The sequence below is a fragment of the Bombus huntii genome, unplaced genomic scaffold (genome assembly GCF_024542735.1).
Source record: "Bombus huntii isolate Logan2020A unplaced genomic scaffold, iyBomHunt1.1 ctg00000059.1, whole genome shotgun sequence".
Lineage (NCBI taxonomy): Eukaryota > Metazoa > Arthropoda > Insecta > Hymenoptera > Apidae > Bombus > Bombus huntii.
Window position 1 is genome coordinate 902,102 of NW_026099320.1, and position 14,267 is coordinate 916,368.

At 35.2% G+C, this 14,267-nt stretch overlaps 2 protein-coding genes and 1 long non-coding RNA gene across 10 annotated transcripts; 1 reads left to right on the forward strand and 2 right to left on the reverse strand.

Annotated features, from left to right (window-relative positions):
- Window positions 1-2,252: 2,252 nt before the first annotated feature.
- Window positions 2,253-5,044, reverse strand: LOC126875886 (uncharacterized). The gene is made up of 2 exons (XR_007693742.1): window positions 4,899-5,044; window positions 2,253-2,880 (listed from the first exon to the last, which is right to left on the reverse strand). It is a non-coding gene; the product is annotated as an uncharacterized LOC126875886 (long non-coding RNA).
- On the forward strand, window positions 2,874-7,431 carry LOC126875858 (katanin p60 ATPase-containing subunit A-like 2). 5 transcript variants are annotated; one of them, XM_050638764.1, is made up of 8 exons: window positions 2,874-3,771; window positions 3,845-4,052; window positions 4,197-4,386; window positions 4,476-4,764; window positions 4,941-5,109; window positions 5,168-5,298; window positions 5,494-5,693; window positions 5,844-7,431. In XM_050638764.1, the coding sequence occupies exons 3-8, from the start codon at window positions 4,304-4,306 to the stop codon at window positions 6,202-6,204; spliced, it is 1,233 nt and encodes a 410-aa protein (XP_050494721.1). In that variant the 5' UTR covers window positions 2,874-3,771; window positions 3,845-4,052; window positions 4,197-4,303; the 3' UTR covers window positions 6,205-7,431. The 5 variants fall into 5 exon arrangements, with proteins under 5 accessions (XP_050494721.1, XP_050494716.1, XP_050494720.1 ...); XM_050638759.1 differs by lacking the exon at window positions 3,845-4,052; XM_050638763.1 differs by lacking the exon at window positions 3,845-4,052 and having other exon boundaries at window positions 5,168-5,280.
- Window positions 7,359-8,824, reverse strand: LOC126875868 (survival motor neuron protein-like). 4 transcript variants are annotated; one of them, XM_050638775.1, is made up of 4 exons: window positions 8,491-8,814; window positions 7,806-8,061; window positions 7,606-7,685; window positions 7,359-7,537 (listed from the first exon to the last, which is right to left on the reverse strand). In XM_050638775.1, exons 2-4 carry the CDS (start codon window positions 7,925-7,927, stop codon window positions 7,479-7,481), a joined length of 261 nt encoding a protein of 86 aa, XP_050494732.1. In that variant the 5' UTR covers window positions 7,928-8,061; window positions 8,491-8,814; the 3' UTR covers window positions 7,359-7,478. The 4 variants fall into 4 exon arrangements, with proteins under 4 accessions (XP_050494732.1, XP_050494731.1, XP_050494730.1 ...); XM_050638774.1 differs by having other exon boundaries at window positions 7,806-8,103; XM_050638773.1 differs by having other exon boundaries at window positions 7,806-8,103; window positions 8,175-8,814.
- Window positions 8,825-14,267: the final 5,443 nt, after the last annotated feature.

Consider the following 14,267-nt stretch of genomic DNA (forward strand, 5'->3'; position numbering starts at 1 on the left):
TAGTTACAACTTTTACCGCAGATGTAACGAACTGACAAATGCTTCGAATGGCGCGCGCGCGTCAACGCCTACACTTAAATTTTAAATAAATGTTTTTAAATAAATGTTTAAAATAATACATTAAATGTATTAACTTTCTTGCGCAATTTCATTTAATTTCTTACGATATGGAGGGTTTAATTACGTTTAAGATATCTATTTGAATCTTTTAAATTCGAAGTTTTTTAAAAAATTACCTTAAACTTTATAAAATTAAATCGTTTTTCCACTTTGTTGTATCATAAAATAGTTACTTAAATTCAAACCTTACCGTCGTCTTGAAATATTCTATATTTTCCTCGTCTTAAAAAATCTCCCTACAGAAAGAATAAAGAAGAATAAAATCCCATACGTTAAATTTCGCGTGATTGATGGAATACATAACGATAACGAGAACTAACTAGCGACAACAAGCAACCATTAGCAAGGACAACTGGCGACTATAACCGTCGTCTCTACGATGTATGGCGACTAAGGAGAACAGCCAGCAACTACGGATGACATGTAACAACCAACTGCCCCACTTCTAAAAGGCAACTAACTTGCAAACCCTTTGATGGTTTCTGTAGCGTGATATACCCCTTGAACGTGGTTAAAGAATGTGGTCGCCGCTGGACGGCGGTTTGACAGCAAAGCGATCTCGCCAATTCAAAGCTTGACATTACAAACTACCGAGAATCATTAGGCTCGTTATCGAGCATCTAGCTTTCAGAAGGTGCTTTATCATATGATATGACTTCACGATATTTTTATAGCAAGAAGAATGGCCAACCTCTAACAAAACAAATTTTTACTAAGTGCTGCATGTGAGCTGCAGGCCGGCCTACTAGGGAAATTTGACGAATGAATAAACTAAAATATATACGAATATATTCGTTATATCATAAAATGCTCGCATTATGTTCTCTAACACCATAGAGGAAACTAAATTTATATATTAAAAAATTGGAATACCCTCGTACTTCGCAGTCCATGTGTCCGAGCGATGAATTCCCTCCAAACAAGGAAAAACCAAAGGGAGGTCTTCTTCGAAGGACGTGAGAGGGTAAGGGGAGCAACGGGAACGATGATCACGCGATATACTGGCGGCGTACGTATAGAACGGCTGTTGCGAGAGAGTTCGCAAGAAACAAGAAGAAAAAAGGAATCGTAGGCCGACGCGACTATACGCTGTCGACGGACAAACAGCGACTGAGCCTAACTGAAACGAACTCTGTCGCAGTATGAGCACAGGCTACGTTCGCGGGTCGATCGAACACGTTCTGCGCCTTTCCTCGGCACCAGCGTCAAAACCACCCTCGACGAGCGCAACGCACTGGTGCACCTGCAATATTAACCACTGGTCTTTCCTTTTTCGCGCGATATTATATCAGCACCTATGATACCATTTCAAAGACCGCAATCAAAACATTAAATACCGCATTAAAGCCATACAATAATTCGCAATATTCATTCGTAAACGTTATTGTATATGTGCTTAATTAATCGTTATTATGTTTCGAATGATTTACTACCTCATATTCCATAAGCAGATATATGGTTCATTTTCATCTCAAGTACGATATAATTTGTAACAAATATTTATAATTCACAATGTAAAATATTTATAATTCATTGGAAATATTATTCTATCACGGTATAGTGGTCAAATTTCACATAAATCACAAACATATGGTAGTCAGAAGCTATACTCACGACATGACAAATCATGATGATGTCATGAAAAATGGCGTCCGTCCATATATATTCAAACGCAACGAACAAGTTCGAACTTTTCGAGAATAAACGATTTGTTTGATAACATCTGTCGCGAGCTTCTCTTCCTTTAACGATAACAATTGACAACTAAAGCTCGAGAGGCTCGTAAGGATGAACAGCGACGAGTATCTAGAAGCTATGTACTCACCTGGGCAAGGAGACTCCAACACCAAGGACGTTGGAAGTTTCAAGAAGCGAAGATGGAAACTGAAGTAGCACGTCAGGTCAACTCTGGCAAAAACTGCTAAAGAAAGAAAAATCCAACTAATTTGTTTCCAACAATAAAATGAAATTAATTTGTTTCACAAATTATTAACTGGATATTATTCAAAAATTATTCAAAATTCGCTTGATTGATTCACGGCCCGGGACACTTGGGTCATGCCATTTTGGTAATGGACGAAAATGGCAGAAGGAAGAACGACCGTTTTTTTTCATATTTCTCTTTCCCCGGGAAACGAAAGAATGCCCGAGCACCTTGTTTCATTTCTTCTCGACATCAATTTCAATCTTTTTAAACGAAATATAATCTGAACGATGAAAAGTTCATTCAAATAATGCTCCGCGCCAGACACTCACGAAAATTAAGAAGAAACACGGAAAATTCGCGAATAAAACGGATTTCTTTGTCCCAGTGAGATAATAAATCTCGTACACGTATTGGTTTTTAAAATCAATATATCCACCAATGTGCACTCGTTTAACAAGGGTGATGGAACGTGCCAAAAATCTCTCAAGAGAGTCTTGGCAACGGAAGAGTCGAAAATGTCACAATTATGAATGAAAAATTCGAATAGTTGCTGATTTTACAGTCGAAACCGATAAAGAACTCCAGATATTCCCCCAATTATTTTACAATAAATTCGCGAAAATGATCGATTGCTGACGTCATTGTATTCTAGAAAGATTGTAAAACGATAAGAATTTATTGAAAAAACTTATATTCGATGATAACACTTCTAATAAGAGTACTAAGAGGAGCGATTCTGTACTCACCTTCCTGCCTCGAAGTACCGAACGCAATTAACCGTCCGCCCAGGATGGAACCGTTCGGAACTTTTGTAAGTCACTGCACGGCCGCTGCTTATGGTGGAAATGTAATAGATATAAGTACAGAGCTCGTGAGCGAACTAAAAACGCGATAGAGAAGTAGAGAGAGGATGTTCCGTCCTTGTCTAATGACGCGCACTTGTACAGGAAATATGTAACAGCGGTATACGAGCAGCGTCAGTGTCCACTAGTGTGCATGCCTGATTAAACAAGGACAGGAAGTATCTATACATGGTGTTCTCTTTCTATTTCCATGTTGCATCCATCTTACTATACAGTACACACACTCAGCTATTCTATCATTATATTTGTGCGTTGCTTATGTGTGAACCAAACATTTCCATGACAACAAATCGTTTGTCTCTTGTTTGATGCTCGGTTTTCAACAGAGTTGAAAGAATTTTTTAAGAGAAACGCAATGGACGGGTTGTTTTTAAAGCAATAAACGGAAATTCTCGTATGCATTGAGAAACGATAGGCGATTTGAAAGTGTCACTATGAACGGTGATTTATCGATGCAAGGTAGTATGAATAAGATATTTTATAATCTGCGAAAAAAGGTAAGGAATATTCTAGATTTTAGATTTTAGAATTTCCACGTCACAGACGAGTGTGTTTTGTTATTTGATTTGTAATATTGCTGCAGTTCTCTTAATAGCTGTTCGTTTCATGCGATACTCGCACATAGTATCTATGACTTTTGCTTCTAACAATTTTTATAATTAGGCTGTATCAAATATTTTTAACGTTCGTGTTTCATGAAAAATCATGTGTAACTCGTTGAATTCGCAAATGTAACAAAAAATTACATGAAAAACCTTATATTATTGTAATGAAAAAATAATTATATTAGGAGGAGAGTCGTATTTCGGAACGTCATCGGAACATATTACACCTTGTATGTGATTATTTGGAACACAATGGGTGAGTATATTATAATTAAAATATATTCCTAGTTCCAATTCTTTTGAATAGTGTCAGTGACCAATCGAAATAGAAATCAGTGGACATCATGGAGAGAGAAGGCGAAACCAAATTTGAAAATTCGACATCGGTAATTCAGTAGTTAAGAATAACTCAATCGATTATGTAGATTAACTAGTTATAAACAAATATATGAAGTATAAATTCAAATTATTCTTATCCATCTAAAAATTGGAAATTAAAAAGCAGAAGACAAGAAATTATCTTCGAGGATTTATATAGTAAATACATTCTTTTGCCTGTCTTACCTAGAGATAAAACAGTTGTTTGATGGTTATCTTATAGTGTTCAGTCATTGCGAAAAATATTTTTAATTAGTTAAAAACTATAATTAATTAAAAACTACATTTTTTTTATGTATATAGACGTTAGCGATGTATTATTCCGGGAAGCTCGTCTATCTCCCGAACATCGGGTTTGCGACAACATCGATTTGGAAATTATCGTTGCAGAGTATGAAAATTATTACAAGATGAAATTTCAAAAATATCCCATATTGTGTAAGAAAATAACTGGAAGGGAAATGACGAGGGAAGTGACAAATGCAAGCAAAACGTAAGAATTTAAATTATTTAACGATATTAAACGGTATTCAACGTATTCAACGTATCGTATTCAACGTATCGTATTACAATATGATCCAGTGTTTGTAGAAGTATTGAGACAAAAGCCAAATCTGTTAGTAAACAAGCGAGAAGTGAGCCTGTGAAAGAGACGAATCTACAGCAGAAGATAACTGATGACAATACGAATCATATTAATCTCGCAATGACAGTGACGTCAATATTCCCCAATGAGAATGATGGACGTTCATCAGAAGAGCTATTTAACGTCCCAATGGAACAATCCATGCAATCGAAGATATTGAAATGCGTTGAAAAGCTTTATTCAGATAATCCGGAATTACGAAAGATTGCTGAGGACATCTCATGCGTAAGTTATTTTCGATTAATATACGTATCGTAAAGCTTTTAAACGATAAAATTCCCGTCGATAAACCGTCCAACGTATATCGACGATGACGTGATTTCAGTAACGCTTCAAATATCAAATTACGTAACACTTACTTAATATAGAGAAGACGCCATTTTATCTTTGTATCGTCACAGGAGATCATAGTAAACAAATTAAATGTACATTGGGATGACGTTATAGGCCTAGAGGAATGTAAAACCGCTGTTAAGGAGGCCGTTGTGTATCCCCTTAAGTATCCTATCTTTTTTGATGGCCCGTTTTCCCCCTGGAAAGGTATTTTGCTGTACGGCCCACCTGGTACAGGTAAGATACTCGTATTCTTTTCATTTCTGTACGTGTTTACAAGAAATATACAAAACAGGGAAAACGAAGTTAGCGAAGGCAGTCGCGACAGAATGCCATTGCACCTTTTTTAACATAACTGCCAGCTCATTGGTCAGCAAATGGAGAGGCGATTCCGAGAAGTATATACGTGTAAGTTGCTTTGTCTATGTAAGTTTCTTTGTTCCTTTGTCTATGAAGGAGAGATTCTAGGTATAAAAAGATTTGATTTTATTTTTCGTCATTTATATATAAATAGAATAGTTGTTTGGAAAACGAAATGATATCGTATTCGTGATGAGGCAATGAATTTAAGGAATTTCGAATATAATATTTAATGAATAATACATTTGTTAAACTGAACAGGTTTTATTTGAACTTGCCTATAGTCATTCGCCTACAATTATTTTTATCGACGAGATTGGCTGGATCGCCACAAATAAAGGAGACTGTATATTGTCTGAACCTGCAAAGAGATTCAGATCAGAACTTCTTTCTAGATTGGATGGATTAGTGTCTAATGAGAATTCTAATGTAGTTCTTCTGGCTACAACTAATTCCCCTTGGTACGTATATCACGTTATTTCAATGTTTTCTAAGTAGAAAATATCGTAATATTTCTCCAAATTCCAAATATGTTATTGTGTTGTTTGAAGTATTCCTTCATTATTATTAGTATAATAGAACGATAATATTTATTGTAAATATGTTATTAGGGGCATTGATGCAGCTTTACTCAGGCGTCTCGAAAAGCAAATATACGTATCATTACCCAATGAAGTTGCTCGACTTGGTATATTCAAATTATACCTTAGCAACCACTTATTAGAAAATACAGATATTGTAAACCACATAGTAAAATGTACTGAAAGATATTCTTGTGCAGATATAAAATTGCTTTGTAAGCAAGCGTGGCTACTAGAAATAAGCCCGATATGGAGGAGACTTGAAAAGAAAGAAACACCTGTTACCACTTTGAAATATGAATTAAAAAGTTATGAAATATTAGCAAAATTGTTAAAAAAAATGTCACCTACAGTTATGCAAATAGATAAATATGATACGTGGAACAAATAAATACGCAATCGTAAGGACAGATATTGAAAAATATAAATAAATGGATTATCGTTCGAGAAATCATTCGTATGTGTGTGCATGTGTGTGCGCGCGCGCGCTATAGGCTAAGTTTAAAATGTTCGGTTGTATTATATCCTTGTATTATATATGTCGGAGATGAAAGGAAAACCGGAGCCTTCCCTTTGCAATTTTGAGGAAGCCTTCTAATGCTTTAGCCTAGATTTTATCATAACTGTAATTAAGCAATTGTCATTTGTAATTGTTTGATATTTGTGAAAGCGAAAGTGGGTTCGAGGTGACAACTGGTCGCCGAACGTAGCCACGGTCACGGAATAAACGTTTTGCCTGACGAAGGTGTGGATCGGTTGTATTGTTCTCCCTAGAAATCACATAGAATTGTACTTTAGAGATGTCGATATAATGGGACACACGTTGTATTAGGAATCAATCTCCAGACAGAAACTGCCTAGTAACGGCGTTTGAATCTTTCTCGATGTTTCCAAAGAGTATACAACAAACTTTTGACAGAAATTGCCTAGCAACAACGATTGGAACCTTCTCGATGTTTCCAGCGAGCATATAACAAACAAATGCAATCGTATAGCGAAAAAGATTTTCATCAGATATTCATTCGTGTGATCACCTTGGAAAGTGATACATCGAGCAATTTACCGAGTGTCTCAGCAATTGTAGTTTGTGTTTAAAATTATTCTACACATAGTAAAGAGTTATCCTGTTGACCGTGGATTCGTTTGAACCCCGGAACATTGTTAATAGCGTTAATTAAATTCATTATTCGTGAAACTTATCAATCGTTAATCTCATTATACGTTAAATTCATTATTCGTAAGACATATTATTCGTTCCTCTTATTGTTCGTTAAACTTATTAATCTTTAATCTAATTATTAGTTAAACTTATCGTTTGTTAATCTTATTATTTATTAAACTCATTATTCATAATATTTTGTAAAACCTTGTTTATTCGCGTAAATATATTCTCTGTTTCGTAAAACAATGGCTAATTCAAACGAAGGATCATTACGCGCCTTAAATCCTAATGATAACCCGACATATATATGTGAGTGTATTTTATCAAAAATATGTTTTTTATGTTTTCTTATCTTAGTAATTATTTTTAAAAAAGTCTTAAAGTCTTATATGAAAATAAAGCTGTTCTTTATTTCAAATAATTGAAGTAAATAAATACAATGAGTTTTATATTTTATTATATCTTATATTATTGTTATATTGTTATTGAAAAAATTGATATAATCAACAGTTCTTCCTGTTCTCTTGATTGTTTCTTGCTTGTTTCAAACCATGGTAATAACCTACAAAAGAAATAACATAGTCCATTGAAAATTTAATATACAATAAAATACTTATATGAAATAATTACCTGTGTAATATACCATGCAACCACTAATATACCATGACATCAACATACTTGAAAGTGCGTCTGTATCATTATCTGGTAATCTAGTACATTTTATTAAAATTTCGTATTTTTTTTCCAAATAAAATGTTAAACTTATTCCAAATTACTTATTAATATTAGAAGTATTCAGCATTCCATTAGAATTTTTAAATTGTACTTACTTGGCCATTAATTGTGGTGGTAAAGGAGGTGCAGGTGGCATTATATCAGTCATCGAATTGAAAGATGGTCCCGGTATGAAGTGATGTTTATACGCATTTGCTTCTTCAGAGTCACAATCCATTTTTTCTACATTATATTTTTTCGAATTTACATTTGTAGAAAAATTAGTCTCACAAGTCTCATCGTTCTCTTCATTGAATTTCTCTTCCAAAGCTTTCTTTTGTTGTCCTATTTGACTTTGCAAACCTTCTGATTCTAAAAGAGAACTCAACTCGACTTTCTGTGTATTACCATAGCCTAAACACAGAGTAAAAGAAATTTTTGTCATTTAATAGAATGACTGAGTGCCATTCGGTTACTGTCCTTACAGGCAATGTATTAGAATTTCCCGTGCATAAATGTATATGTATAAATGTTTGCCTTGATATATGTAGTAATAATCACTCGTCTAATGAGGAGAATTATATTCCAAGCAGCTAATAATGAACAATAAGTAACATGCATGTTTATGGTTCATGACCCTATATCCCACGGGTCTCCCCATAGACATTGACAGGTACTCCTGCCCAGTTAAGGACCTGCTGAATGACACTGTGATAGACTATGCGAAAGCCTTTACTTCATATATATATGTATTTTTAGTACATTTCTTAATTGACATAACCATCATGCTAAAGGTATTACCTACAAATTTTACAACACACGTGCTGTTGAGGTTATTCGGTGTGTAAACAGAGAAAACACGTGGATAAATTGTAAGGTAGAAAATATATTTAAATAGAAGTGTAATAAGTAAAAATACAATTTGAGCTGGTCCAGATCCGCACGCTAGCTGTGTTACCTAATAACTGAAAAACCCCGAAGCCAACGTCGCCTGTCTACTGTTTATGGCCTGACTTCGTCGCAGTCTTTTGTCTACACGCTGTCGATGGCTTCAGTGCTTGAGAAAACTAAAAAAGACCAGATGTAGAGTTTTCTTAGAAGTGAACTTCAACACCCTCCCTAAAACTCTACATCCCTACAAACAATTATCTCAAATTTACAAATTATCTCTTAATATTTTCTAACTCTTGTCGTAAATATCTGAAAATTAATTTGTCAATGCCTTCTCAAGTACATTTGCCAGCCGCCTTTCTCTTTTCCATACAAATTAATTTATTACACAAAAAAAAAAAACTAGAAGACTAAACAGATCATGTAGAGTTTTTCCTCTTTTTGTTTGAGAAGTAATAATCACTTCGACACCCTCCCTAAAAACTCTACATGTTTACAAACAATTACATCTTAATATCTTTTTTACTTTTCAAACCTAACTTTTTCCTTAAATATTCAAATCTCGGTTTTGGCAATGCCTTTGTACATATATCCGCCAATTGCTCTTCGCTTGTTACATACGTTATATCAATTTCGCCTCTATTGTATAAATCTCGCAAAAAATGATATCTTACGTCAATATGCTTACTTCTTTGATGGAATTCTGGATTCTTAATTAATTTCACGGCACTAGTATTGTCTACACATAGCATATACTTAAGGATCTCTAATTTACATTCAAGAAATATTTTCTTTAGCCACATAATTTCTTTCGCTCCTGAGGCTGCACTGACATATTCAGCTTCGGTCGTAGATAAAGCTATACATTGTTGTCGCTTACATTGCCATGTGATGGCCGCATTCGCATACTTACATACAACGCCTGATGTCGACTTTTTTGTTTCTTTGTCGCCTGCATAGTCAGCGTCGCTAAAGGTTTCGAGACTGCCTGCTTTTGTATATAAGAGTCCCATGTCTGCGGTCCCTTTTATGTAGCGCAAAATTCGTTTGACTAATTTCCATTGATACTGGTTTGGATTCTCTAAGTGTCTCGCCGCTATATTTATTGCAAAACTAATATCTGGCCTACTTACGGTTTGTAAAAACATTAAGTTCCCTACGGCTTCTCTGTATGGTGCGTTACAATCATTATCGCCTATGTTACTTTCGTTCCAATTAGTCTCGATAGGTGTAGAAACACTGTTTGCCTCATTCATATTAAATTTTTCCAATATGTTTTCGATATACCTACTCTGATGAATGAATATTGAACCATCTTCTAATCTATTAATTTCAAGTCCAAGAAAACTCTTTACTTCTTTCGAACTCGTAATTTTGAATTCTTTATTTAAATCATCGAAGAATTTATCAATTAAAGATTCGTCTGAAGCTGCTACCAGTCCATCGTCTACGTATATGGTCATCAACATTAATTTGTCGTCTTCTGTATAAATATAAAAACAAGGATCTGCGTTACTCTGATAAAATTTTAAGTTCGAGATAAATTTTGTGAAACGTTCCGTCCAACATCTTGGAGACTGCTTTAAGCCATATAGGCTTTTTAGCAATTTACAAACCCGATTTGTACCATCATCATAACCTTTAGGTTGTTTCATATAAATATCTTCTTTCAGACTTCCATATAAGAATGCGGTTTTAATGTCGAACTGTCCGAGGTGTAAATTATTTTTGGCTGCAATACTGAGCATTAATCTAATTGTGTCAAACCGAGCAACGGGACTATATGTTTCCTTATAATCTATGCCTTCTTTCTGTGAACACCCTCTTATTACAAGTCGCGCTTTGTATCGTTCCGAGTTGTCCGGATTTAGCTTTATCGTTAAAACCCACCTATTGCTAAGTACCTTCTGATCTTTAGGTTTTTCTACAAATATCCACGTCTTATTTTCATGGTGCGATTTCATTTCATCATTCATAGCTGTTTCCCATAACTCTTTCTTTTCGGATCTCATCGCTTCGTTAAAATCCACCGGTAATTTTTCCGCCACGTACGTTACTGGGTAACCATAAAAATCGGTTCGTTTGATCTTATCTCTATCTCTCAATTGTCTCATATTGTCGCTAGTTCCATGAGGTTGTTTTTCATGTTCACTCTCTGCACTTTCATACGTACATGCTCTATCGCTCTGCGCACTCACATCTTCGCGCTCGACAATTTTCGGTAAACTTAATTTTACGAATTTCGCATTTTCTAGTTCAGGCTTAAATATTACGTCACGGCTTAATATTACATTTTTTACTGTTGGCACGTACACTCGATACCCTCGTCCGTCATCTAATAGCCTACCAAATATCCTTTGTTAGCCTTTTTGTCAAGTTTTGTCCTTTTCTCCGCAGGTATGTGAGCAAAGCACTCAGTACCGAAAACCCTAAACTTTTCTAAATTCGGCGGTTTCCCGTACCACAGTTCATATGGTGTTTTCTTATCTTGTCTTGTCGGCCTCGTCTTATTTATGACATGTACTGCTGTGTTCATGGCTTCGGCCCATAAGAACAGCGGTAGATTTGGTTTCGAATATAGCATCGACCGACCTGCCTCTACTATTGTTCTATTTTCCCTTTCTGCGACACCATTCTGTTCAGGAGTGTATGGGACGTTAATCGTGTGTCTAATTCCCTGACTTCTTAAAAATTCTTTGACTTCTTTATTTTGGAATTCTTTCCCTCCATCACTATGAATTTCTTTAATTTTATCCTTAAATTGATTTTCAACTTCTAGGCAAAAGGTTTTTAGTTTTTCAATTACTTCTGACTTACGTCGTAAGAAGTAAATCTTTGTGAATTTTGAAAAATCATCTTTAAATGTCAGAAAATACAGTTTCTTGCCTAATGACTCGACTTTCATAGGTCCACATACATCCGTATAAATAATTTCGCGAGGTTTAGTCGCCCGATTGATTTTCTCGTGAAAACTCGATCTATGCTGTTTCCCGTACGCGCAACCTTCACAGAAAAAGTTATTGTCCTCTACAACTTTCATATTTGAATTCTTTAAGAATTCTTTAACATGTCTGATGTTCTGATGACATAGCCGTTCGTGCCATAACTGCAATGTGTCCGCGTTTGACTCCGCTCTATTGCTAAAATTACAAACTGACGGTATGATAACTCGCATATCTACTTTATACAAATTTCCGATAACAGAACCTCTTGCTATTATTTTCTGATTTTGTAAAAATATGCAATTGGTCCCTTCCTTTGAAATACAAAAATCTATGCCTCTTCTTGCGACAGATCTAATCGAAAACAGATTTCTTTTCATACCTGGTACGTATAGAACATCGTTCATTGTACATGTTACCCATTTGCCGTCCACAAAAGTCTCTACTCTGATTTTTCCTTTGCCGCACGCATCCATGAACGGACCATCGCCGATCTCTATTTTCACCGTGTTATCGAATTCTTCGAAAACGCTGAACCATTCCCGTCGTCCTGTCATGTGATCCGTAGCTCCTGAGTCGATTATCCAAACATCAGCGTTTGCCGTTTGTATCGCTGAGGTACTTCCTAATAGACCAATTCCGCTGTGATCCCGATTTTGGTTTCTAGGTTCCTGGTTGTCTCTATTGTTGCTTCTTTTGTTATTTTTAAAACAGTTTTTGCTAGTGTGGCCTTTCCTTTTGCATATAAAGCATCTAAAGCAATCCTTCTTTAGATGGCCAACTTTTCCACAGTTAAAGCAACTTGGTCCTTGTTTCTCGTATTCACGTTTACTTGACTGCTTCTGCTGTTCCCTTTTATAATTATTACCTTTTGTTACCAGTGCCACCGATGTTTCCTGGTCGTCTTTCTTCCATCTAATTTCTTCCGTCATCAGCCTGGTACTAAGCCTGTCTAAGGTCTTCTTTTCTTCTTCCACGGAATCCCACGCACTGTGAAAATGATCGAATTTGTTTGATAACACCGATAAAATGCGTGTTATCAGCATTTTCTCGCCAATTTCACTCCCAAGGACTTTCATCTTCGCCGCTATGAGTTCCAACTTTGATAGGTTGTAAGAGACATTTTCAGATTCTTCCCATTTAAAATCGAAGAACTGCTTCTGGACCATATTTAAATTCTCATCCGACTTCATGTCATATACTGTATTCAGCTTTTTCCACATTTCATGTGCTGTCGTGCAACATAAAAGAAGATCCAACGGTTTCTTTCCTACTGAGGTCACGATTAATTTTCTCGCTAATCGATCTGCTTTCAAAAATCTTCCACGAGCGATTTCTTTCTCCGCGCTGTTACCTGGATGACACAAATTCTCTTCACACACGTTGATCAGGTCGTCATCTTCCTCCAAAAGTGTACGCATAACAAAACGCCACTGGAGCCAATTTTCTTCGCCGCGTAACATCTCGACCTTCGCACTTGCTGATTCCATTTTAGCACTATCCCTTATTTTACTAAGCACAACATTTTAACAATTTATTCATTTCACGTTGCTACCTTGCAATTTACAGCCCTGGGCCCATAACCTGTTGAGGTTATTCGGTGTGTAAACAGAGAAAACACGTGGATAAATTGTAAGGTAGAAAATATATTTAAATAGAAGTGTAATAAGTAAAAATACAATTTGAGCTGGTCCAGATCCGCACGCTAGCTGTGTTACCTAATAACTGAAAAACCCCGAAGCCAACGTCGCCTGTCTACTGTTTATGGCCTGACTTCGTCGCAGTCTTTTGTCTACACGCTGTCGATGGCTTCAGTGCTTGAGAAAACTAAAAAAGACCAGATGTAGAGTTTTCTTAGAAGTGGTAACCACTTCAACACGTGCCATTGTTTTCGTAAATTTTTGATATTATAGCTTCATAAGTTTCTCCATCCTCTGAGTATATTGCACGATAAGGTGCTCCTATGATCCATTTCTATAGAGAGAAGATGTGTATACAAATAAATATAAGTAAATAGCAAAATAAAATAATTTGCTTCTTAATCAATATATTTAATAATATTCTGTATCAAATTTGTAATATTCTATCAAAATCACAACCTTGTGTAATTTACTTGCGTGTTTAGGCTGCTTAAGATTTTGTAGGTTTTCTTTCGGTTGAGAATTTCCAACATCCATTCCCATTCGCTTGATAACTTCTTCTTTTGCTAAATATATTGCTTTATCATATGCTTCTATTAATGCACTATCATCCCAAACATTATCATTGGCTGAGTCTGTATCCTTTTGAGATAGCAAATTATACGTTATTAATATTGATACAAGTATTTTATTATCAAACTATTGCAAATTATCATATATGTCATTTTTCAAAAATTGACTAAAAGGTAGTGGATACTGTTAATTACTATTATGCTAAGATCTTGTACTAAAATAATGTTAAAACCATTACGTTTCCATTACCATACATACGTTTCCATTTCCTCGTATAAAAAGAACATTCATATCATCTGCCATTTTAAAATAACATCATTTAAATATTGAATTTGCTTCTGAAATATTAATTTGTCTCATTTCTTTAACTCTAACACATTGTAAACAATGATGACATTATACCAACTATAATACTAAAAATCTATTCCCCATACATTCTAAAGATTATTTTTTGAAGCAAGGTTAACATTGAATGTTCCCAAACTTCAATAACTGTACTTTACTTTCTTTACAATATCTAACAATATATTAG